At 68.6% G+C, this 21,778-nt stretch overlaps 2 protein-coding genes across 2 annotated transcripts; both read left to right on the top strand.

Annotated features, from left to right (window-relative positions):
- Window positions 1–431: 431 nt before the first annotated feature.
- On the top strand, window positions 432–4,431 carry UXT (ubiquitously expressed prefoldin like chaperone). Its single transcript, XM_065423026.1, is given in 7 exon segments — window positions 432–524; window positions 527–540; window positions 1,668–1,749; window positions 2,010–2,077; window positions 3,248–3,355; window positions 3,679–3,742; window positions 4,140–4,431. Coding segments are annotated over 7 exon segments (465 nt in total). The 5' UTR covers window positions 432–461; the 3' UTR covers window positions 4,206–4,431.
- A 2,559-nt stretch (window positions 4,432–6,990) lies between these two features.
- Window positions 6,991–10,898, top strand: ELK1 (ETS transcription factor ELK1). Its single transcript, XM_065423025.1, has 6 exons — window positions 6,991–7,024; window positions 8,099–8,307; window positions 8,936–9,337; window positions 9,476–9,901; window positions 10,237–10,338; window positions 10,800–10,898. Exons 1-6 carry the CDS (start codon window positions 6,991–6,993, stop codon window positions 10,896–10,898), a joined length of 1,272 nt encoding a protein of 423 aa, XP_065279097.1.
- The last annotated feature ends 10,880 nt before the right edge of the window (window positions 10,899–21,778 follow it).

Here is a 21,778-nt window from a genome sequence, read left to right on the forward strand (position 1 = left end):
GAACAGCCCCGCCCCCCCCAGCGCCCCGCTGCGCCCGGCCAAAGAAGAGGAGAAAATATCCGGAGGCAGAACTGGGGGGGGGGGGGGAGCTGGGAGGGGGCTGGGGGCGGGGCCCCTCACTCCCGACCTGCAGCCCCGCCCCCAGTAGCCGCGCCACGGGGGACCGCAGAGCGGGGGGGCGGGGTCTGATGGCGCCACTTCCGGCGCCCGGGCCTCGTTGCCGGGGCTACCTCGTGCGCGCGCTTTATTCTCCGGGAAGCGCTTCCGGAGTCAAAGTGACGGAGGGAGCGAAGTCAACTTCCGTTTCCAGAGCGGAACTTCCAGGCGCGCGCTTCCGGCGAAGGGCCGCCACCCGGAAGTGGCAGCGGACGCGTCTATTTCCGGCGGCTCTGTCGGGCGGAGGGTTGAAGTGGGGCTCGGTGACCTTTGACCCCTGAGGGGCGGGACCCGCAGCGCCCGCCATGGGCCGGCCGGCCCGGCCGGAGAAGGCGCCGCGCTACGAGGCCTTCGTCAGCGACGTGCTGCGCAGCGAGACCTGTGGTGAGTCCCGGCCCCGCCCCCACCGAACGATCGGTCCTGGCCCCGCCCCCTAGCCCCGCCGGGCCCCGCCCCCACCGAACGCTCGGTCCTGGCCCCGCCGGGCCCCGCCCCCACCGAACGCTTCGCCCCGCCCCCTGGTCCGCGCCTGGGCCCCCGCCCCCCTCCGACCACTCGGCCCCGCCCTTACTGACTGCACCGCTCCCTAGTCTGGCAGGCCCCGCCCCCAACAAGCGCTCGGCCCCGCCCCCCCATGGACCCCCACCATCTGCTACAGGACATCTGCCCCCCCCCCAGCCCGATCCCCCCCTGGCCTCCCCCTCCTCCCCCGCTCTGGGACCGAGTCAGCCTGGATCCCCCCCGGGCGCCTCCCCCAGATCCGAGCGACCCCCAGCCCGCCCCCCAGCCCCCCAGCGCCCCGCCCCCTGCCCCACGGCCCCCGCCCCCTGCCCCCCAGCGCCCCCCAGCGCCTGGCCCCGACTGCCAGGGGAGAGCGCCCCCTGCCCAGCCCCCCGCCCCGCTCCCTGCCCCACGGTGCCCCCACAGCGCCTGGCCCTGACTGCCAGGGGAGAGCGCCCCCTGCCCAGCCCCCCGCCCCGCTCCCTGCCCCACGGCGCCCGGCCCCTGACTGCCAGGGGAGAGCGTCCCCTGCCCAGCCCCCCCACCCCGCTCCCTGCCCCATGGCGCCCGGCCCTGACTGCCAGGGGAGAGCGCCCCCTGCCCAGCCCCCCACCCCGCTCCCTGCCCCATGGCGCCCGGCCTGACTGCCAGGGGAGAGCGCCCCCTGCCCAGCCCCCCCACCCTGGTCCCTGCCCCACGGCGCCCCCCAGCGCCCGGCCCCGACTGCCAGGGGAGAGCGCCCCCTGCCCAGCCCCCCACCCCGCTCCCTGCCCCATGGCGCCCGGCCCTGACTGCCAGGGGAGAGCGCCCCCTGCCCAGCCCCCCACCCTGGTCCCTGCCCCACGGCGCCCCCCAGCGCCCGGCCCCGACTGCCAGGGGAGAGCGCCCCCTGCCCAGCCCCCCACCCTGCTCCCTGCCCCACGGCGCCCAGCCGGTGCCCCTCGCCCCCGACCCGCAGCCCCCCGCCGGCCCTGCCGGTGCCCCTCACCCCCCGTGTTGTTGTGTGGCAGGCGGGTGCAGCAGCAACGGGAGGAGGTTTACGAGAAGATCACTCAGCACATGTGGCTGAAGACGGTTATTGAGCGTTTGCAGGTAATGCACCCCCACCCCCACCCCCATCCAGCCGCCTGCCCCTCCGCCCAGCTGGGGTGTTCTTGTGGGGTCTCTTGCAGGGCCGGGGGGGCTGTGGGGTCTGTGGGCGAGGCCAGGGGGGGGCTCAGCAGGGTCTCTGAGCAGGGCTGGGAGGCTGCGGTGTCTTGGGGCGGGGGGGGGCTGCGGGGTCTCTGGCCGGGGGGTGGTGGGGCTGCGGGGTCTCTGGCCGGGGGGGGTGACGTGCCCTCTCTGCCTGGCAGGAGGTGGGCGGCCGAGCGGTGCAGACGCAGGTGGATCTGGGCTATAACTTCTTTGTCAACGCGGACGTGTGAGTGGCAGGGCCCTCGGGACCCCCCGCCCCCATCTTGATCCTGGCCCCCCCACCCCTTGCCCCCGGGAACCCCGCCTGCGCCCCTCTGGGTCCCTCTTTCACTCCCTCATCAGATCCCTCAACACTCTCTGGGCCCCTCCCCCCCCAACCTCACCCCCGGGACCCCCCTCCTCCTCCTCCTCTGATTCCACCCCACGTGAACCCCTGACACCCCCAGATGTCCCCTCAGGGCCCCTCCCCCCTACCTCCCACCCCAACCTCACCCCCGGGACCCCCTCCTCCTCCGATTCCACCCCACGTGAGCCCCTGACACCCCCAGATGTCCCCTCAGGGCCCCTCCCCCCTACCTCCCACCCCAACCTCACCCCCGGGACCCCCTCCTCCTCCTCCTCCTCTGATTCCACCCCACGTGAACCCCTGACACCCCCAGATGTCCCCTCAGGGCCCCTCCCCCCTACCTCCCACCCCAACCTCACCCCCGGGACCCCCTCCTCCTCCGATTCCACCCCACGTGAGCCCCTGACACCCCCAGATGTCCCCTCAGGGTCCCTCCCCCCCTACCTCCCACCCCAACCTCACCCCCGGGACCCCCCTCCTCCTCCGATTCCACCCCACGTGAGCCCCTGACACCCCCAGATGTCCCCTCAGGGTCCCTCCCCCCCTACCTCCCACCCCAACCTCACCCCCGGGACCCCCTCCTCCTCTGATTCCACCCCACATGAACCCCTGATGTCCCCTCACCCCAGTTCACCGATTGTGGCCCCTTTGTAACTCCTATATCCCCTGACACCTGGAGCCCCCCTATGCCCCCCCCCCACTAATTCCACCCTCTGAGCCTTCCCCTGGGACGCCCCCTTGGAACTCCCCCAGGACCCCACATATATCCTCACACCCCCTCCCTGCCCCCTGGGCCCCCCTCGCATCCCCCCACCCTCTAATTCCCACCCCCAGAGTGTCACCCCTACACCCCAGCATCTGATCCTGCTCCCCCAACCCCCGCAGAACCCTCCTGCTCCCCTCAGGTCCCCTAAACTTCCCCCCAGACCCCACCAGGTGCTCTCTTCAGCTCCCTGCTCTCCCACATTGCTGCCCCCCAGGTACTCGGTGTGGCCGGGGCCCCCCACCCCCTCCACCGCATGACCCCCCTGAAATCTCCTCGTCTCGCAGGCCTGACACCTCCAGGATCTTCGTGGCGCTCGGCTACGGGTTCTTCGCGGAGCTGACGCTGACGGAGGCGCTGCGCTTCGTGGAGAGGAAAACCAAGTTACTGATCGAGTGAGTGGGGGAGACGATCCCCCGCCCCGCACCCTCCCTCCGTGGGGCTGGTCCCCAGCCACCCCTCCCCAGAGCCGGGCAAGCCATCCTCCTGCGGCGTTATATGCAGCTGTTCCCCAGCTTGTCCCCACCCCAGAGGCAGCTGCATTCTGACACTGGGAGCTAACGAGGGCACGGGCCAGAATTCCTTGGGTCTGTGCGGGACACAGCAAAATGGTGGCCCCACCTCAGTCACGGTCCATGCAGGACGAAAGGGGACCCCAGAATGTGCAGGGCCCCCCCATCTCCTAACACTGCCCCCATCGGGCGTCTCTCTTTTGCAGGCTCAGCGAATCCCTCACCAAGGACTCCGCCAAAATCAAGGCCAATATCCGGATGGTCTTGGAGGTAATGCGGGATGGGGTTGCAGGGACTGAGAGGCCAGAAGGGGGCACTCGCCCCGGGCAGGCAGGGTGGGCACTGGGGGGCACTGTGCCGTGGGGAGCGGGACGGGGGGCTTGGCAGGAGGTGCTCTTCCCTGGCAGTCAGGGCCGGGCGCTGGGGGCACCGTGGGTGCTTTTCCCTGCAGTCAGGGCCGGGCGCTGGGGGGCACCGTGGGGCGAGGTGGGGGGCTGGGCAGGGGGCGCTCTCCCCTGGCAGTCAGGGATGGGCGCTGGGGGGCACCGTGGGGCGGGGTGGGGGGCTGGGCAGGGGGCGCTCTCCCTTGGCAGTCAGGGCAGGGTGCTGGGGGGGTTCTGAGGTTTCCTCCCCCCACCGACGCCCCGTTTCTCTCCCCTCCCCCCAGGGCCTGCGGGAGCTCCAAGGCTTCCAGGACCTGCCTGAGGACCCCAGAAGAGACATCGCCCTCTAGCCCCCCCCCCCCCCCCGGAAATGCCAGGGGGGCACTGGGGGAATCCCCGCCCCCTCCTGCTGTGTTCACCTGTCCCATGGGAGCCAGGACTCCTGGGTTCTCTCCCTGGTTCTGCTCCCCCCCCAGCCAGTCCCGCCCCTCGTGCTGCCTCAGTTTCCCCTGCTGTCCCTGGCTGCAGCGTCCTGTCATCTCATTTCAACTGTGAAAATAAAGACTCCGACTCGGGGCTGTGTGGCTGGTGTTGTGTCTCTGTCGGCCTGGCCTGGGGGGTGCGGGGACCCCCCCTGGCCCCCTGCTCTGCCCCCAGGGGGACCTCCCCGCCCCCCTGCTCTGCCCCCAGGGGGATCCCCAGCTGGCCCCCAGAGCGAGGGCAGAATTCGTGGGAGCTCAGTTTTAACCCTGGGCGTGGGGCAAGGAGCCAGGACGCCTGGGTTCTCTTCCCGGCCCTGGGAGGGGAGTGGGGGCTAGTGGGGGGAGGGGGCTGGGAGCTAGGACTCCTGGGTTCTCTCCCCGGCCCTGGGAGGGGAGTGGGGGGGAGTGGGGGGAGGGGGCTGGGAGCCAGGACTCCTGGGTTCTCTCCCCGGATCTGGGAGGGGAGTGGGGGCTAGTGGGGGGAGGGGGCTGGGAGCCAGGACTCCTGGGTTCTCTCCCCAGCTCTGGGAGGGAAGGGGGGGTCCAGTGGAGGGTGGGGGCTGGGAGCCAGAACTCCTGGGTTCTCTCCCCGGCCCTGGGAGAGGAGTGGGGTCAGGTGCGGGGAGGAGGCTGACAGCCAGGACTCCTGGGTTCTCTCCCCGGCCCTGGAGGCTGGTGGGGGGAGGAGGCTGACAGCCAGGACGCCTGGGTTCTCTCCCCGGCCCTGGGGGCTGGTGGGGGGAGGAGGCTGACAGCCAGGACGCCTGGGTTCTTTTCCCAGCTCTGGCAAGGGAGTGTGGGCGGGGGAGGGGTTGGGCTCCCCCAGCCCGGGAGAGAACCCAGGCGTCCTGACCCAGCCCCCGCCCGTCTCCTTTTCCCCTCCCCTCCGCTCTCTCCTCCCCCTTCCCCGGTGCATGTGACAGGCCCCGTCAGCAGCCGCCGCATCCCCCGTCTCGCTGGATCCGAGCCACGGCGCCAGCCCGCCCCCGGCTCCGGACCTGCCGCCCGCCCCCCACCGGGGCCGGGGCCCCCACCCGGCCGGCGCCGCGGGACCCGGGACTTTCCCGGCCGGCGCATGCGGCGGAGCTCGGACAGCTGGGGGGGGCCGCTCGGAGCGGAGCTGAGAACCTGCTGGGACCAGTAACCGGCCAGGGACCAGCCACTGGGACCAGTAACCGGCCAGAGACCAGCCACTGGGACCAGTAACCGGCCAGGGACCAGCCACTGGGACCAGTAACCGGCCAGGGACCAGCCACTGGGGACCAATAACCAGCCACTGGGGACCAGTAACCGGCCAGGGACCAGCCACTGGGGACCAGTAAACCGGCCAGAGACCAGCCACTGGGGACCAGTAACCGGCCAGAGACCAGCCACTGGGGACCAGTAACCGGCCAGAGACCAGCCACGGGGGACCACTAACCAGCCACTGGGGACCAGTAACCGGCCAGGGACCAGCCACTGGGACCAGTAACCGGCCAGTGACCAGCCACGGGGGACCAGTAACCAGCCAGAGACCAGCCACTGGGGACCACTAACCAGCCACTGGGGACCAGTAACCGGCCAGGGACCAGCCACTGGGACCAGTAACCGGCCAGTGACCAGCCACGGGGGACCAGTAACCGGCCAGAGACCAGCCACTGGGGACCAGTAACCAGCCACGGGGGACCAGTAACCGGCCAGAGACCAGCCACTGGGGACCAGTAACCAGCCACGGGGGACCAGTAACCGGCCAGGGACCAGCCACTGGGGACCAGTAACCAGCCACTGGGACCAGTAACCGGCCAGGGACCAGCCACTGGGACCAGGGACCAGCCAGAGACCAGCCACTGGGGACCAGTAACCGGCCAGAGACCAGCCACGGGGGACCAGTAACCGGCCAGAGACCAGCCACTGGGACCAGTAACCGGCCAGGGACCAGCCACTGGGACCAGTAACCGGCCAGGGACCAGCCACTGGGACCAGTAACCGGCCAGGGACCAGCCACTGGGGACCAGTAACCGGCCAGAGACCAGCCACTGGGGACCAGTAACCGGCCAGAGACCAGCCACGGGGGACCACTAACCAGCCACTGGGGACCAGTAACCGGCCAGGGACCAGCCACTGGGGACCAGTAACCGGCCAGGGACCAGCCACTGGGACCAGTAACCGGCCAGTGACCAGCCACGGGGGACCAGTAACCAGCCAGAGACCAGCCACTGGGGACCACTAACCAGCCACTGGGGACCAGTAACCGGCCAGGGACCAGCCACTGGGACCAGTAACCGGCCAGTGACCAGCCACGGGGGACCAGTAACCGGCCAGAGACCAGCCACTGGGGACCAGTAACCAGCCACGGGGGACCAGTAACCGGCCAGAGACCAGCCACTGGGGACCAGTAACCAGCCACGGGGGACCAGTAACCGGCCAGGGACCAGCCACTGGGGACCAGTAACCAGCCACTGGGGACCAGTAACCAGCCAGGGACCAGCCACGAGGGACCAGTAACCAGCCACTGGGGACCAGTAACCAGCCAGGGACCAGCCACGAGGGACCAGTAACCAGCCACTGGGACCAGTAACCAGCCAGGGACCAGCCACTGGGACCAGTAACCGACCAGGGACCAGCCACTGGGACCAGTAACTGGCCAGCACGGACCTGGGGGGCTCGGGGTCCCATGGAGTCTCCGGGCCCCGCGGCCGCGCTGACGGGTGAGTGGGCGGCGCTGGGATGGAGCCACCTCGGGTGGGGAAAACCTCACAGAACGTCAAAGGTATCGGGGCCGCCCGACTGCCGGGGGGGGGGGGCCCTGGCCAGCCCCTCGCCCCACTCCCTGACCCACGGCACCCCCAGCGTCCCCTGGCCAGCCCCTCGCCCCACGGCACCCCCCTGCCCAGCCCCTTGCCCCATGGCACCCCCAGCGCCGCCTGGCCAGCCCCTCGCCCCACTCCCTGCCCCACGCCACCCCCAGAACCCTCTGGCCAGCCCCTTGCCCCACAGCACCCCCCTGCCCAGCCCTTTGCCCCACTCCCTGCCCCACGGCACCTCCAGCGCCCCCCTGCTCAGCCCCCACCCCACTCCCTGCCCCAAGGCACCCCCCAGAGCCCAGCCCTGACCGCCAGGGGAGAGCTCCCTGCCCAGCCCCTCACCCCACTCTCTGCCCCACAGCACCCCCGATCACCCCCCGCCCCGCCCTGCTCCCCCCCCACAGCACCCACAGTGCCGCACTAGGGCCTTGGGGAGATACGAGGAGATAGGTTTCCCCCCCCCCCCCCCCCCACTGTGCTGGTGCTGAGTGCTCCTCACTCCTGACCCGCAGCCCCCGGCCAGCGCAGCCCTGCCCCCCCCCCCCCCATCCAACTGCAGAAAATCTTATTTTAGGCCAAATCCTGAAATTTCCTTGTGGGGAGAAGAAGAATGAGGTGCATGGTGGGGGGGGGGGGCTGCGGGTCGGGGGTGAGGGGCACCGGCGGTGCCGGGGGGGGGGCTGCGGGTCGGGAGTGAGGGGCACCGGCGGTGCCGGGGGGGGGGCTGCGGGTCGGGGGTGAGGGGGCACCGGCGGTGCCGGGGGGGGGGGCTGCGGGTCGGGAGTGAGGGGCACCGGCGGTGCCGGGGGGGGGGGGCTGCGGGTCGGGAGTGAGGGGCACCGGCGGTGCCGGGCGGGGCTGCGGGTCGGGGGTGAGGGGCACCGGCGGTGCCGGGGGGGGCTGCGGGTCGGGGGTGAGGGGCACCGGCGGTGCCGGGGGGGTCAGGCCCCTGTCCCACGCTCTCCCCGCCCCCCGCAGTCATGGACCCCTCGGTGACGCTCTGGCAGTTCCTGCTGCAGCTGCTGGAGCAGCAGAGCAACGGGCACCTGATCGCCTGGACGTCGGCCGACGGCGAGTTCAAGCTGGTGGACGCCGAGGAGGTGGCCCGGCTCTGGGGGCTGCGCAAGAACAAAACCAACATGAACTACGACAAGCTCAGCCGCGCCCTGCGCTACTACTACGACAAGGTGAGCCCTCCCCTGCCAGGACCCCGGCGTCTGGGCCCCGCCCTCCCCGAGCCAGGGAGAGAACCCAGGAGTCCTGGCTCCCACCCCCCCTGCTCTAACCACCAGCCCCCACTCCCCTCCCAGAGCTGGGGAGAGAACCCAGGAGTCCTGGCTCCCACCCCCCTGCTCTAACCACCAGCCCCCACTCCCCTCCCAGAGCTGGGGAGAGAACCCAGGAGTCCTGGCTCCCACCCCCCTGCTCTAACCACCAGCCCCCGCTCCCCTCCCAGAGCTGGGGAGAGAACCCAGGAGTCCTGGCTCCCAGCCCCCCTGCTCTAGCCACCAGCCCCCACTCCCCTCCCAGAGCCAGGGAGAGAACCCAGGAGTCCTGGCTCCCAGCCCCCCTGCTCTAACCACCAGCCCCCACTCCCCTCCCAGAGCCAGGGAGAGAACCCAGGAGTCCTGGCTCCCACCCCCCTGCTCTAACCACCAGCCCCCACTCCCCTCCCAGAGCTGGGGAGAGAACCCAGGAGTCCTGGCTCCCACCCCCCTGCTCTAACCACCAGCCCCCACTCCCTTTCCCGAGCCGGGGAGAGAACCCAGGAGTCCTGGTTCCAACCCCCCCCTGCTCTATCCTCTCTCTTTCCAGAACATCATCCGGAAGGTCAACGGGCAGAAGTTTGTCTATAAATTCGTCTCGTACCCAGAGCCAGCCGGCGCGGAGGGGGCCCGGGAGGAAGGGATGCTCCGGCGGGTGGAGCCGGCCCTGGCCGAGTCCCGGCTCGGGGAGGGTAGCTCCGGGCCCCCCAAGTCCCTGCGTGGGGGGAGCGTCCCCCGGAGTAGCCGTAACGAGTACATGCGCTCGGGTCTGTACTCCACTTTCACCATCCAGTCGCTGCAGGCGGCCCCCCCAGGGCGAGCGCCCCGCCAGGACCCCCCAGCCCTCTGCAGCGAGCCCCCGGACCACCCCGACCTGGACCCCGGGAAGATGGAGGAGATTCCCCAGCTGGAGATCAGCATTGAAGAAGCAGACGAGAGCGAACCACTGCAGGTGAGGTGGCCCTGTCGCCCCACCCCAGAGGTGGCTGCATCTCAGCGCCGGGCGAGCCGCCCCCGTGCGGCGTTACGTGCGGCTGTTTCCCAGCTGCCCCACCCCAGCACTGGCTGCATTTCTCCCTCTTGCCCCCAGGCCTTTGTGGCGCCGGAGCCCCTGGATGCAGAGTGCCCCCCCCCAGAGGCGACGCCTCCGCGGGACCCCGGGCTGCGGCCGGTGGTGGTGAAAGTGGAGGCGGAGGGGGAGACGGAGGGGTCCCCGCTCCTGGTTCTGATCGACTCGGGGGTGAAGCAGGAAGCGCCGCCTGCCGAAGAGGCCCCCAGGGGGACAGAGGCTGAGCTCCTGGCGGGGGAGGGGCCTCAGGAGGAGAAGGGGGAGGGGGGGTCTGGGGGGGCCCCCAGCGAGGGGCACGGCGCGAAGGGGCGGAAGCCCAAGGACCTGGCGCTGCCCTCCCTGCCCGGGCAGGAGAAGATCAGCGCAGCCGGCGGCTCCCTGCTGGCGCCCGGCGGGGGAGCGGGCAGCGGGCTGACGCCGACCACCGTGATCTCCACGCACGCACTAGTGAGTGGCTATGGGGCGGGGGCGGGGGGTAATGGGATCTGTGGGGGAGGGGCCTGGGGCCTAGGGGGAGGGATCTGTGGGTGGGGGAGTGGCCTGGGTGGGGGGGGGAGGGATCTGAGGGTGGAGAAGGGGCCTGGGTGTGGGGGGAGGGATCTGTGAGTGGGGGCGGGGCTTGTGGTGGGGGTGGGGACTGCAGGGGCTGGCTGGGGGATTGGAGGTGGGGAAGGGGTCCTTGGGCGGAAGGGGTGGTGGGGAGGGAGCTGGGGTTGGACAGGGGATGGGGTCTCTCTCTCTCTCTCTCTCTCTCTCTCTCACCGCCCCCCTCTCCTGTGCAGACCCCCGTCCTGCTGACCCCCAGCTCCCTGCCACCCACCATCCACTTCTGGAGCACCCTGAGCCCCATCGCCCCACACAGCCCCGCCAAGCTCTCCTTCCAGGTACGCAGCAGGCTGTGGGTCGGGAGTGAGGGGCACCGGCAGGGCTCGGGGGGGGAGCCCATGGCTGGGCTAGTGGGGGGCTGCAGGTCGGGAGTGAGGGGCACCGGCAGGGCTGGGGGGGAGCTGACAGCTGGGCTATTGGGGGGCTGCGGGTCGGGAGTGAGGGGCACCGGCAGAGCTGGGGGCAGGGCTGGGCTAGCAGGGGCTGCGGGTCAGGAGTGAGGGGCACCGGCAGGGCTGCGGGGGAGCTGACGGCTGGGCTAGTGGGGGGCTGTGGGTCGGGAGTGAGGGGCACCGGCAGGGCTGTGGGGGAACCCAGGGCTGGGCTGGCAGGGGGCTGTGGGTCGGGAGTGAGGGGCACCGGCAGGGCTGGGGGGGAACCCAGGGCTGGGCTGGCAGGGGGCTGCGGGTCGGGAGTGAGGGCTATGGTCAGTGGGTCACTCCCCCACCTCTCCCCACAGTTTCCCTCTAACTCTGGTGGGCAAATTCACATCCCCTCGCTGAGCGTGGACGGACTCTCCACTCCGGTCGTGCTGTCCCCGGGGCCCCAGAAGCCGTGAGTCCAGACGTCCGTCTGTCCATCTGTCTCTCTCCGCTGCTGGCAGAGCTTGCTGGGGCAGCGCCCGTTCCGCACCTGGATTCTTGTCCCAGCCCTGCGGGACTGTTTACCGGGGTGGCCGGATACGTCCGAGTCCTGCTTCGGACCGATAGCCCTGCTTGGTGTCAGCGGTGGGATGCACCTGCTGGCTCCTTTTAAATGGGAGTCGGAGCACGCCGCCATTCCGCCCCTAGGGGGCGCAATGTGGGACATTCTCCTTGGTGCTCACTCGGCCTTGAGCTGCACCCCCCCCACACACACACATGTCCTGGGCCTTGCAGCTCTGACCCCATGTTTCTGGGGTCGTTGTGTTTATTCCCAGCCCGGGTGGCTCAGGGTGTATTTTCGACGTGGAAGGATACGTCCCTCAGGGACTGGGGTGTGGTTTGGACGCTAGTTGTGGGGGTGATTTTATTTATTACCCGGGGCCGCCTGGCCCTGGTTTGAAACCCTCCGTTGGTGGCCTTTGTCGGCCCTCCCCATGCCATAGCCTCCTCGCAGCTCCTCTTTGTGCGGGCTCTACGTCGGCCATCTTTGTTTCGAGAGGGTAGCCGAGTCGGCCATGTTTGTTTTGGCTGGGGCAGGGCGTGTCGGCCATGTTTGTTGTGGCTGGACGGGGGGGGGGGGGTGTTGGCCATCTTTGTTTGCTGACATCACACACGCCGCTCATCCCCGTGGTTCCGGCGGAGGAAGAAGTCCTGCTCTTTGCTTCTTGTTCCTTGATTTACTTCCTGGAGGTCAAAGGTCACCTCCTTGAGTTGCCGTAGAAGCGGCAGGCGGAGGAAGCCCCGCCCTAATTCCCTCCTGAAGGTCGAAGGTTGCCTGTTCGTCACCATGGAAACGGCCGAGAGGGACGTCCCGCCCGCTGATTTCAGGGGCTGTTTCCCTCCTTGCAAAGCCTGTTTCCTTGATTTATTTCCTGACGATCAAAGGTCACCGTGGAAATGGCGGCAGAGGGGTCCCACCCCTCACACCTGTCACAGGGAGGATTCCTTCATTTGTCTCCCATTTGTTGCCCGGGAAATGACAGCCGAGGAAGTCCCGCCTTTTGAGGACAGTCGCCAGGGGCTCCCTTGACTTCCTGCTGGCCGGCCCACGAGCTCCGCAAAGGAGGAAGTTATGCCCTGTTTCCACTCTGCTACTTCCTGTTCAAAGTGCGCTGATGCTGGGGAAGTGCCAAAGCAGGACGTCCCGCCTTATTAACGTCTCATCTACTTTCTGTGAGTCAAAGGCCACCTATTCTGTGGACGGGGCAAAGGAGGAAGTCCCGCCCTTCTCACTGCTGTTGACTTCCTGTTAGTCCCACAGGGACCTGCACTGCATCATACGGGAAAGGGCTGCCTTGTCTTCTTGTTTTGATACCAAAATTTTCCGGGGCTGTGAGCTTCTTGCTCGAGATATAGATCTATATTTTTGTGGGGCCATCCCAAGGGGCTGAAATTTCCGAATGTCATTATTTAGCGCCCCGCGGGATTCCCAGCTCCTTTCTATTTTTCAGAGAGTATATTGATATTATTGAGCTATGTGCATTGAGCATATACAAATCTACAGGGCTCGGCACTAATTACCTGCTGGGCCGTCTTTTTTAATATATAAAATGGTTCTATTTTTGAACGGGGAAGAGGGGGGGCTGGAGAGGGTGGAAGTGACCTCCCTAGATTTCAGGGCGGGATTCGGAGAGCGATTGGAGGCAGTAACGCGGTGCCGAGCGCTGAATTTCCGTCCCCATGGTGTAGATCGGGGGACGCCGTCGCTGCCGGCGTTAACGGAGCAGACTTCTGTGTCAGGGAAGGTGGTGTCAGCTGAATGGGGGCGGGAGGGGGGTGTAATTAGACGGCAGTTGTTGGCCGTGGCCCTGTTGTCTCGCTCATTGGCCAACAGACACCTTTGTGCTTGAAAGGCAGCGTCGCCCGCCTCTCTGGGGTGACCCTCCTCCTTCCCCTCGGGGCCGTTTTGAACCGTCGTAATCATGCTGGTGTGCACTGGCAAGGCCCCTCGGCTCTGCCCATCTCCGCCCGGCGCATGAGGCACTTTGGATGACCTGTGAGACCCTGGTGAGGCACCCAGGAGCGGCTTCATGCATGAGCCATGGCTGAGCCTGGAGCCAAGCACGGGGAGGCCAGGAGGGTGCCGGGGAATGGGCTCCGGCGACGCCCCGGCTGAGACACGCAAACCATGAGTCGAACACGTGCTGTGAGGCCAACATGGATGAGCCATGAATAAAACACATGCAACACGTGAGTAAACCACAAGGAGCACGCGTGTAAACCATGGATCAATCACGTGTGACAATAGGAGGAAGTCATGAGTAAGCCATGTGTAAACCACGTGTAAACCATGCGTAACCCATGAGTAAACCACAAGTAACTCATGAGCAGAACACGTGCTGCCGAGGGTCGGCCGTGAGCGGACCCCGTGTGCTCTCTCTGCCGGCTCGCCGGGTTTTCAGAGCTGTTCTCTGCTGTTGGGGAGAGGCCCTGGCCCTGTTTTTACCCCCTGCGCCTCCCTCACGGGGGTCGCCAGCTGCCCCGCCCTGGCGCAGCCACCGTCCCGAAGCCGCAACGTGGGGCGGTTGAGCTGTTTTGCTTCCTGTGGGGCAAGGACGGAGCTGTTGGGGGGGGCGGTGGCCGGGGGGGGGGGCAGCGGGGACCCGGGCCTGGCTGGCGACTGACGTGGCTTGGAGATTTCCAGCCTGGGGAATTTATCTAACCATGTATTGACCATTGGGCCAGTATGGGGATTGGAGCCGGGGATCCTACCGTGGTGTGTGGGAGTGGATCCCGGGATCCTACCATGCCGTGGGGGAGTGGATCCTGGGATCCTACCGTGGTCTGCAGGAGTGGATCCTGGGATCCTACCATGCTGTGGGGGAGTGGATCCTGGGATCCTACCGTGGTCTGCAGGAGTGGATCCTGGGATCCTACCATACCGTGGGGGAGTGGATCCTGGGATCCTACCACGCCGTGGGGGAGTGGATCCCAGGATCCTACTGTGGTCTGCAGGAGTGGATCCTGGGATCCTACCACGCCGTGGGGGAGTGGATCCCAGGATCCTACTGTGGTCTGCAGGAGTGGATCCCGGGATCCTACCGTGCAATGTGGGAGTGGATCCCGGGATCCCACCAGACTCTGTGAGTAGATCCTGGTATCCCAGGTACCATGTGGGAGCTGATCCCAGGATCCTGCCGTGCTGGGGTGGATCCAAAGGCAGCAGCCCCCCCTCCCATCTGTTCTTTCCCATCCGTGTCCCTGTCTCTGCCTTGTTAACCCCCCCCCCGGCCCTCCCCCCCCTTTGTCCTCCCCCCGGCTGGGGCGGGGCACCTGCTCGGTGCGACGACTCCCCCTGGTGACCTGCCCTGTAAATAAATCTATTTTTAAACGATCTAATCGGCCTCCTTTGTCTCACGGGGGGGGGGGGGCACCGTGGGTCAGGACCCTGGCAGAGGGGGGGGCAGTGGGGGGGGCATGAAGCAACTGGACAGGTTGGCAGTGCGGGGTGGGGACCGAGATGGTCAGGGCCTTGGTGGGGGGCAGGGATGAACTGGGGGGGGCAGTGGGGGGGGAAATGGCTGGAGGTTACTGACCCCCCCCCCCCCCCGGTCTGTCCACTCCCGGCCTCAAGCCCCTTGTCATGGCGGGGGCATGGCTGGGCCTGGGGCGACCGCGGGTCTGGGCCCCCCAATGCGGGGGGCAGGGGGGAGCGCCAGCCGTTTGGTGTCACGGAGAGCACCGGGTGCCCACATCGGGGGGGGGGCAGACGTTTACTGCCGGGCCCCCCAGGCCAGCAGCGTCTCTGTCCCTGACCATTGGGCTGGTTTTGTAGATGGCTCAGCGCTGGGTCCGGATTGGGGGGGCCGTTCTCAGGCGGGGCTGGGCTGGCAGTGGGCTGCAGGTCAGGAGTGAGGAGCACCGGCGGAGCTGGGAGGGGGGATCTCATTTCTCACCCCCCCGCCCCCCAACACCCTCCCAAGCCAGCCAATCCGGCAGGGAGCTGGTGCCCCCTAGAGGGGCAGGCTGGCCCCACGGCTCTGAGCAGGGCAAGGCAGGGGAGGGGGGGTACCATCTCCTGAATGACACAGACAAAACCCCACAGTTCTTCTTCCAACTCCGGAGCTTTATTCGGCAGCCTCCAGCAGCTCCATCACCTCATCCCTTGGTCCTGGGGGGGGGGGGTCCCACTTCCCTTCCTCCCTCCCCCGGCCCCTGGCTGCAACAACTCCGGGGCGAGGCCTTGGGAAAGACGCGCCTTTGTGCTACTTCTGTGTGTGTGTGTGTGGGGGGGGTACAGATGGGGCAGCTCCCCCTTGACACCCCAAATATAGGTCGGGGGGGTGCGTGGAGGCAGGGTTTGGGGCAGTGATGTCCCCCCCCCTTCCAAATTTTTGCATGTGTCTCCTGCCCGGGTTCAGGGCTGCCAAAGGCATGTCTTGGAGGTGTCGATGTGGGGGGCTGGTGGGGGGGTAGGGAGGGGCGGGGGGTCCCCCTCCGCCTCCCCCAGGCTGATGAGGGGGGGATAGAGCTCGCCGAGCAGGAGGGCGGCCTGGGGCTGTCGGTACGGCTTGAGGGCAGCCCGGCAGCCCAGTTTCCGTAGCAGGCCAGCATCACCGCGCACAGGGCCACCAGCAGCGAGCCCGCCAGGGCTGCGCCCCCCGGCCCCCGCCCGGCCAGCCCCAGCCCTGCCGTGGTCACGTTCAGGCAGGCCCGCTGTGTGCCTGGGGACGCCGGAGCAGAGGCAGTTGCGAGGGAGAAGTCCTCGGTCGCTCGGGAGGATGCCGGGATTGCCGTGGCGGATACGGTTGCTAAGGCAGATGCAGCAGTTGCCAGAGAGGATCCGGTTGCTAGGGAGGCGGCGGTTGCTAGGGAGGAGGTGGTTGCTCTAGGGGACTCTCCGGCTGCTGTAGAGGATCCAGTTGCTAGGGAGGTGGTGGTTGCTGTGGAGAAGGATGCGGTTGCTAGGGAGGCCGGTGCGCCGGAGGATGCTGTTGCTATGGCGGAGGGCGTTGCCGCGGTGGCCGGGGTGGGCGTCTCCGTGGCCACCAGGCTCAAGCAGATCTCGTAGCGCGTGGCCGGCTGCAGGTGTGTGAGGTTGACCTGCCGGCTATCCAGCGGCACCTGGGCCGTGTAGCTGAGGTGGGGGCTGTGGACGTGCACGGTGGCCGAGGCCCAGCGGGGGCCGGGGGGCTGGGGGACCAGCGAGGCTCCGGGGGGGTCCCACGGAGACCAGTCCCCCCCAGTCCACTCCACCACCACAAAATGGGGCTGGACCTTCTTCGTGAGCAAGGCTGGACTGCCCCTGCCGCCCACCTCCCCCCATAGCCCCCCCGCCGCGCCCCCCAGCACCTCCAGCATCAGGGCACGGCTGGCCGAGCCAGCCTCGTTCCGCACCACGCAGGTGTACTGCCCGGCATGGGCTGGTCCCACCCCGACCAGCTCCAGGGCCCCCCCGGCCCGCCCCCAGCCGGCCAGCCTCTCCCCCGCCGGCCCCAGCCAGGAGATCTCCGGGGACGGCTCGGCGCTGGCCGGGCAGCTCAGGGTGATGGAGCCGCCAGGCGCCACCAGCAGCCTCTCGGGCCAGCCCCGGGGGGGGAATGCCGGGGGGCAACCCCCGCCGCCCTGCAGCCCCTCCCACAGCGGCCGGCCGGCCGTGCCCGGCGGGGCCACGCACAGGGTGGCCCCGGGCTCCAGCAGCCGGAGCCGTGCCAGCCCCAGCCAGGCGGCCGGGCAGTCGCAGCGCAGCGGGTTGCCCCGGAGGCTGAGGGCGGCCAGGCCGGGCAGGGAAGCCAGCAGCCGGCCGGGCAGCAGCCCCAGGGCCCCATCGGCGGCCAGCAGGGTGCGCAGGGCCGGGGCCCCCCGCAAGGCGGCCGGGTGCAGATGGGCCAGCCGCGGGTTGTGGCTCAGGTCCAGCTGGGGCAGCCCGTCGAAGGCCTCCTCGGCCCCCCCGGTGAGCTGCTCCCGGGCGCTGAGGCTCAGCTCCTCCAGGCGCGGGGGGCCCCGGAAGTCGCCCGCCCGCAGCTCCCCGATGGGGTTCTCGTTCAGGTCCAGGAACTGGAGCTGGGGCAGGCGGCGCAGGGCGGGCGTCGGCACCCGGGCCAGCCGGTTGCGGAAGAGCGAGAGGCTCTCCAGCTCCGCCAGCCCCTGGAAGGCCTCGGCCGGTAGGTCCCGCAGCCCCAGGCTATGCAGCCGCCCCAGGGGCCGGAAGCCGCCCGCCTCCAGCCGGGCGATGGGGTTCTCGCCGATCATGAGGATCTGCAGGCGGGGCAGGGGCAGGAACCAGCCGGGGTCCACAGCCCGCAGCCGGTTGGCGTTGAGGTGCAGCCGGGCCAGGCCGGTGAAGGCCGAGGAGGCGATGGAGACCAGGCGGTTGTGATTCAGGTACAGCTCCTCCAGCTGGTTCTCCCCCAGGTAGAGGGTGAGGAGGCGGGGCGGGCTGGCCAGGCGGTTCTGGGACAGGTCCAGCTCGGTCAGGTTGGGCAGGCGCCGGAGCTCGCCGGAGAGCCGGGCGATCTGGTTGCTCTGTAGCAGTAGGACCTGGGTGTCCGGGGCCAGGCCGGGCGGCAGCCGGGTCAGCAGCAGGTCGTTGCAGTCCACCGTGCGGGCCTGGCGGTAGACGGACTGCGGGGTGAACCAGGGCCGCGTGGCGCAGACGCACTGCGGCGGGCAGGAGGCCAGCGGGAGGCTGGCCTGGAGCAGCAGGGCCAGCAGGGCCCGGAGCAGCATCCTCGTCCCGGGCCGGCGGGCGGCCCCCCGGAGGAGGGCGTGCGGGGGGAGAGGTGGGGTGCGGCCGGCGGAGGAGACGCTACGGGAGCCGGCGCCCCGGGGGCATCTGGGAAACAGGGAGGGGGACATCTATGGACACGGGCATGGAGAGCCCCCCACGGCGTCCAGCCCTGAGGGCCAGGGGAGAGCGCCCCCTGCCCAGCCCCCCTGCCGTGCCCCCTGGCCTGCTCCCCGCCCCCCAGCTCCCCTCAGTGCCCAGCCCTGACTGCCAGGGGAGAGCCCCCTGCCCAGCCCCCCGACCCTGCCCCACAGCGCCCCCTAGTGCCCAGCTCTGACTGCCAGGGGAGCGCGCCCCCTGCCCAGCATCCTGTCCAGCCCCTGACCCTCCTCCCCGCCCCACGGCACCCCCCAGCATCCAGCCCTGCCTGCCAGGGGAGAGACCTGTGCTGAGCCCTCCGACCCTGCCCCACAGCGCCCCCTAGTGCCCAGCCCTGCCTGCTAGGGGAGAGCACGCCCTGCCCAGTCTCCCACCCAGCCCCTCGCCCCACAGCACCCCCCAGTGCCCAGCCCTGCCTGCCAGGAGAGAGCCCCATGCCGAGCCCCCTGCCCCACGGTTCCCCCCACCGCCCGGCCCTGCCTGCTGTTGTCGGGGGATGGGTGTGTTTCCGCCCCCGCCCAGGGCGCTGCACCCCCAATCTGTCCATTCCAGGTGGCACGTGGGGATTTGCTGGCATAGGGGGCTGGCAGCAGCAGGGAATGCTGGGTAATTGCTGACCTACTTAAATCACGGCAAAGCACCAGCTTCCCCCCCACACCCCGCCGCAGAGCACCCCCAACTCCCGGCCCCTCCCTCCAGCACCACACAGGGGAGGGGCTGACGGGGGCCTCAAGCCAAACCTGTCGCTCGTGGGGAGTGAGGGGCACCGGCAGGGCTGGGGGGGTCAGGGCTGGGCTAGCAGGGGCTGCGGGTCGGGAGTGAGGGGCACCGGCAGCGCTGGGGGGGGCAGGGCTGGGCTAGCAGGGGGCTGCGGGTTGGGAGTGAGGGGCACCGGCAGAGCTGGGGGGAGCCCAGGGCTGGGCTAGCAGGGGGCTGCGGGTCGGGAGTGAGGGGCACTGGCAGGGCTGGGGGGCAGGGGCTGCGGGTCGGGAGTGAGGGGCATCGGCAGGGCTGGGGGGGGCAGGGCTGGGCTAGCAGGGGCTGTGGGTCGGGAGTGAGGGGCACCGGCAGAGCTGGGGGGGCAGGGCTGGGCTAGGAGGGGGCTGCGGGTCGGGAGTGAGGGGCACCGGCAGCGCTGGGGGGGGCAGGGCGGGGCTGGCAGGGGGCTGCGGGTCGGGAGTGAGGGGCACCGGCAGGGCTGGGCTGGGAGGGGCTGCGGGTCGGGAGTGAGGGGCACCGGCAGGGCTGGGGGGCACAGGGCTGGGCTGGCAGGGGCTGCGGGTCGGGAGTGAGGGGCACTGGCAGGGCTGGGGGGACAAGGCCTAGATATTGGCTGGGTGCCAGGCGTGTGTGGGGGGGGCGCGATTTGTTTCCAGCCTGGAGCAGCAGGAACAGAAGCCAAACGTCATGAAGGGGCGTCTAAAAATAGACCCGTCAGAGAAGGGGGGGGCGTTGGGATGGAGGCGCATCAGCCCTGAGTTCCCCCACCCCAAGCTCTGCCGGTGCCCCTCACTCCCGACCCGCAGCCCCCACCCCTGCCGGTGCCCCTCACTCCCGACCCGCAGCCCCCCCCAGCCCAGCCCTGGGCTCCCCCCCCCCCCCAGCCCTGCCCTATGGCCACATTCCTAGGCTCTGTGCTAGGGGGCTGCTGGGGGAGGCCGGGAGCAGGAAACAGCTTAAAAACCAAAAACAAGGGATCAAAGTGAAAGTGCGGCGGTGGGAGGAGGGGGGCTGGGAGCCAGGACTCCTGGGTTCTCCCCCCAGCTCTGGGAGGGGAGTGGGGGCTGGTGGGTTAGAGCAGGGGGGGGCTGGGAGCCAGGACTCCTGGGTTCTCTCCCCGGCTCTGGGAGGGGAGTGGGGTCTAGTGGGTTAAAGCAGGGGGGGGGGCTGGGAGCCAGGACTCCTGGGTTCTCTCCCCGGCTCTGGGAGGGGAGTGGGGGTTGGTGGTTAGAGCAGGGGGGGCTGGGAGCCAGGACTCCTGGGTTCTCTCCCCGGCTGGGAGGGGGGGGGGGGGAGCAGCTGTACTGAGGGTGGGGGTGGGAATCTCACACCCACATTTGCCTGGTTTCCCGTTCCAGGGTCTGACAGTTGGGAGCAGGAGGCTCATGAATATTGATGAGGCTCTTGAATAATTGAGCCAGTTCCCAGAAGCCCCTGCTCTGGGCTGACCCCATTCCTGATGCTGCCTCCGCACACCCTGGGCGGGGCGCGGGGGGGCTGAGAAACGAGGGCGCAGGCCTGGGTGTGCTCGGGGGGCCCCTGCTGGATACCCGGTGTGTGGGCTCCCGCCGGGCCCCAGGGCAGGGACTGGCTGGCTCGGGGGGGAGGTGGGGACTGGGGCACTGGCTCCCTTCTGGCCCCAGGGCGGGGGGCGTGGGGCACCAGGCCTGTCTCCTCTAGGGGACACCTGGTCTGATTTCCTCCCAGATACGGGTATGTGAATGGCTAGAGAATGGGTGTGTAGGGATAGAGGCTAGCGAGATGGGGTGTAGAGGACATGGATGGGGCAATGGGGGATAGATGGGGTGTAGGGGGACAGATGGATGGGGCATAGGGGGATAGATGGGGTGTAGGGGCACAGATGGATGGGGCATGGGGGATAGATGGGGTGTAGGGGGACAGATGGATGGGGCATAGGGGGATAGATGGGGTGTAGGGGGACAGATGGATGGGGCATAGGGGGATAGATGGGGTGTAGGGGCACAGATGGATGGGGCATGGGGGATAGATGGGGTGTAGGGGGACAGATGGATGGGGCAATGGGGGATAGATGGGGTGTAGGGGCACAGATGGATGGGGCAATGGGGGATAGATGGGGTGTAGGGGCACAGATGGATGGGGCATAGGGGGATAGATGGGGTGTAGGGGCACAGATGGATGGGGCATGGGGGATAGATGGGGTGTAGGGGGACAGATGGATGGGGCATAGGGGATAGATGGGGTGTGGGGGACAGATGGATGGGGCATAGGGGGATAGATGGGGTGTAGGGGGACAGATGGATGGGGCATAGGGGGATAGATGGGGTGTAGGGGGACAGATGGATGGGGCATAGGGGGATAGATGGGGTGTAGGGGGACAGATGGATGGGGCAATGGGGGATAGATGGGGTGTAGGGGCACAGATGGATGGGGCATAGGGGATAGATGGGGTGTGGGGGACAGATGGATGGGGCATGGGGGATAGATGGGGTGTAGGGGGACAGATGGATGGGGCATAGGGGGATAGATGGGGTGTAGGGGGACAGATGGATGGGGCAATGGGGGATAGATGGGGTGTAGGGGCACAGATGGATGGGGCATAGGGGATAGATGGGGTGTAGGGGGACAGATGGATGGGGCAATGGGGGATAGATGGGGTGTAGGGGCACAGATGGATGGGGCATAGGGGATAGATGGGGTGTGGGGGACAGATGGATGGGGCATGGGGGATAGATGGGGTGTATGCAGATGGATGGGTGGGTAGCTAGAGGTGTGTGGTACTCCTGGGGGAATTCTGTGCCAAAGAATTAAAAATTCTGCACCAAAAAAATATACAAATTCTGCGCACAATATTTTAAAATTCTGCAACTTTTATTTGTCAAATAAATGCAGAGGCTCCAGCCTGGCCTTGGGGAGCGGAGGCCACTGACTGCACAGAGGTGGGAGATCCCTGTGCAGCTCCCCCCCCCCCCAGACACAGACTCAGCAGTGAGGCTGCACCCAACCCTGGCACAGCGCAAGGACCGGGCCTGCCCCAGAACCACCCCAGGGCCCTGCCCCTCTGTGCCAGGCGCCCCAGGTGTGGGCGGGCCGGCTCAGCAAGGCAGGAGCCAAGTGTGTGTGTGGGGGGGATCCACACTGAGGGGGTGAGAAGGCTGTGTGTGGGTGCGGGCGGCTCAGGGGGGGATACGGGTCCTGGGCGGATCTGGATGCACAGGGGCTGGTTGGGGGGTTCTGGGTGCGACAGTAATGGGACGCTGCAGAGGGGTC

The sequence above is a fragment of the Emys orbicularis genome (genome assembly GCF_028017835.1).
Source record: "Emys orbicularis isolate rEmyOrb1 chromosome 21 unlocalized genomic scaffold, rEmyOrb1.hap1 SUPER_21_unloc_1, whole genome shotgun sequence".
Taxonomy (NCBI): Eukaryota; Metazoa; Chordata; order Testudines; family Emydidae; genus Emys; species Emys orbicularis.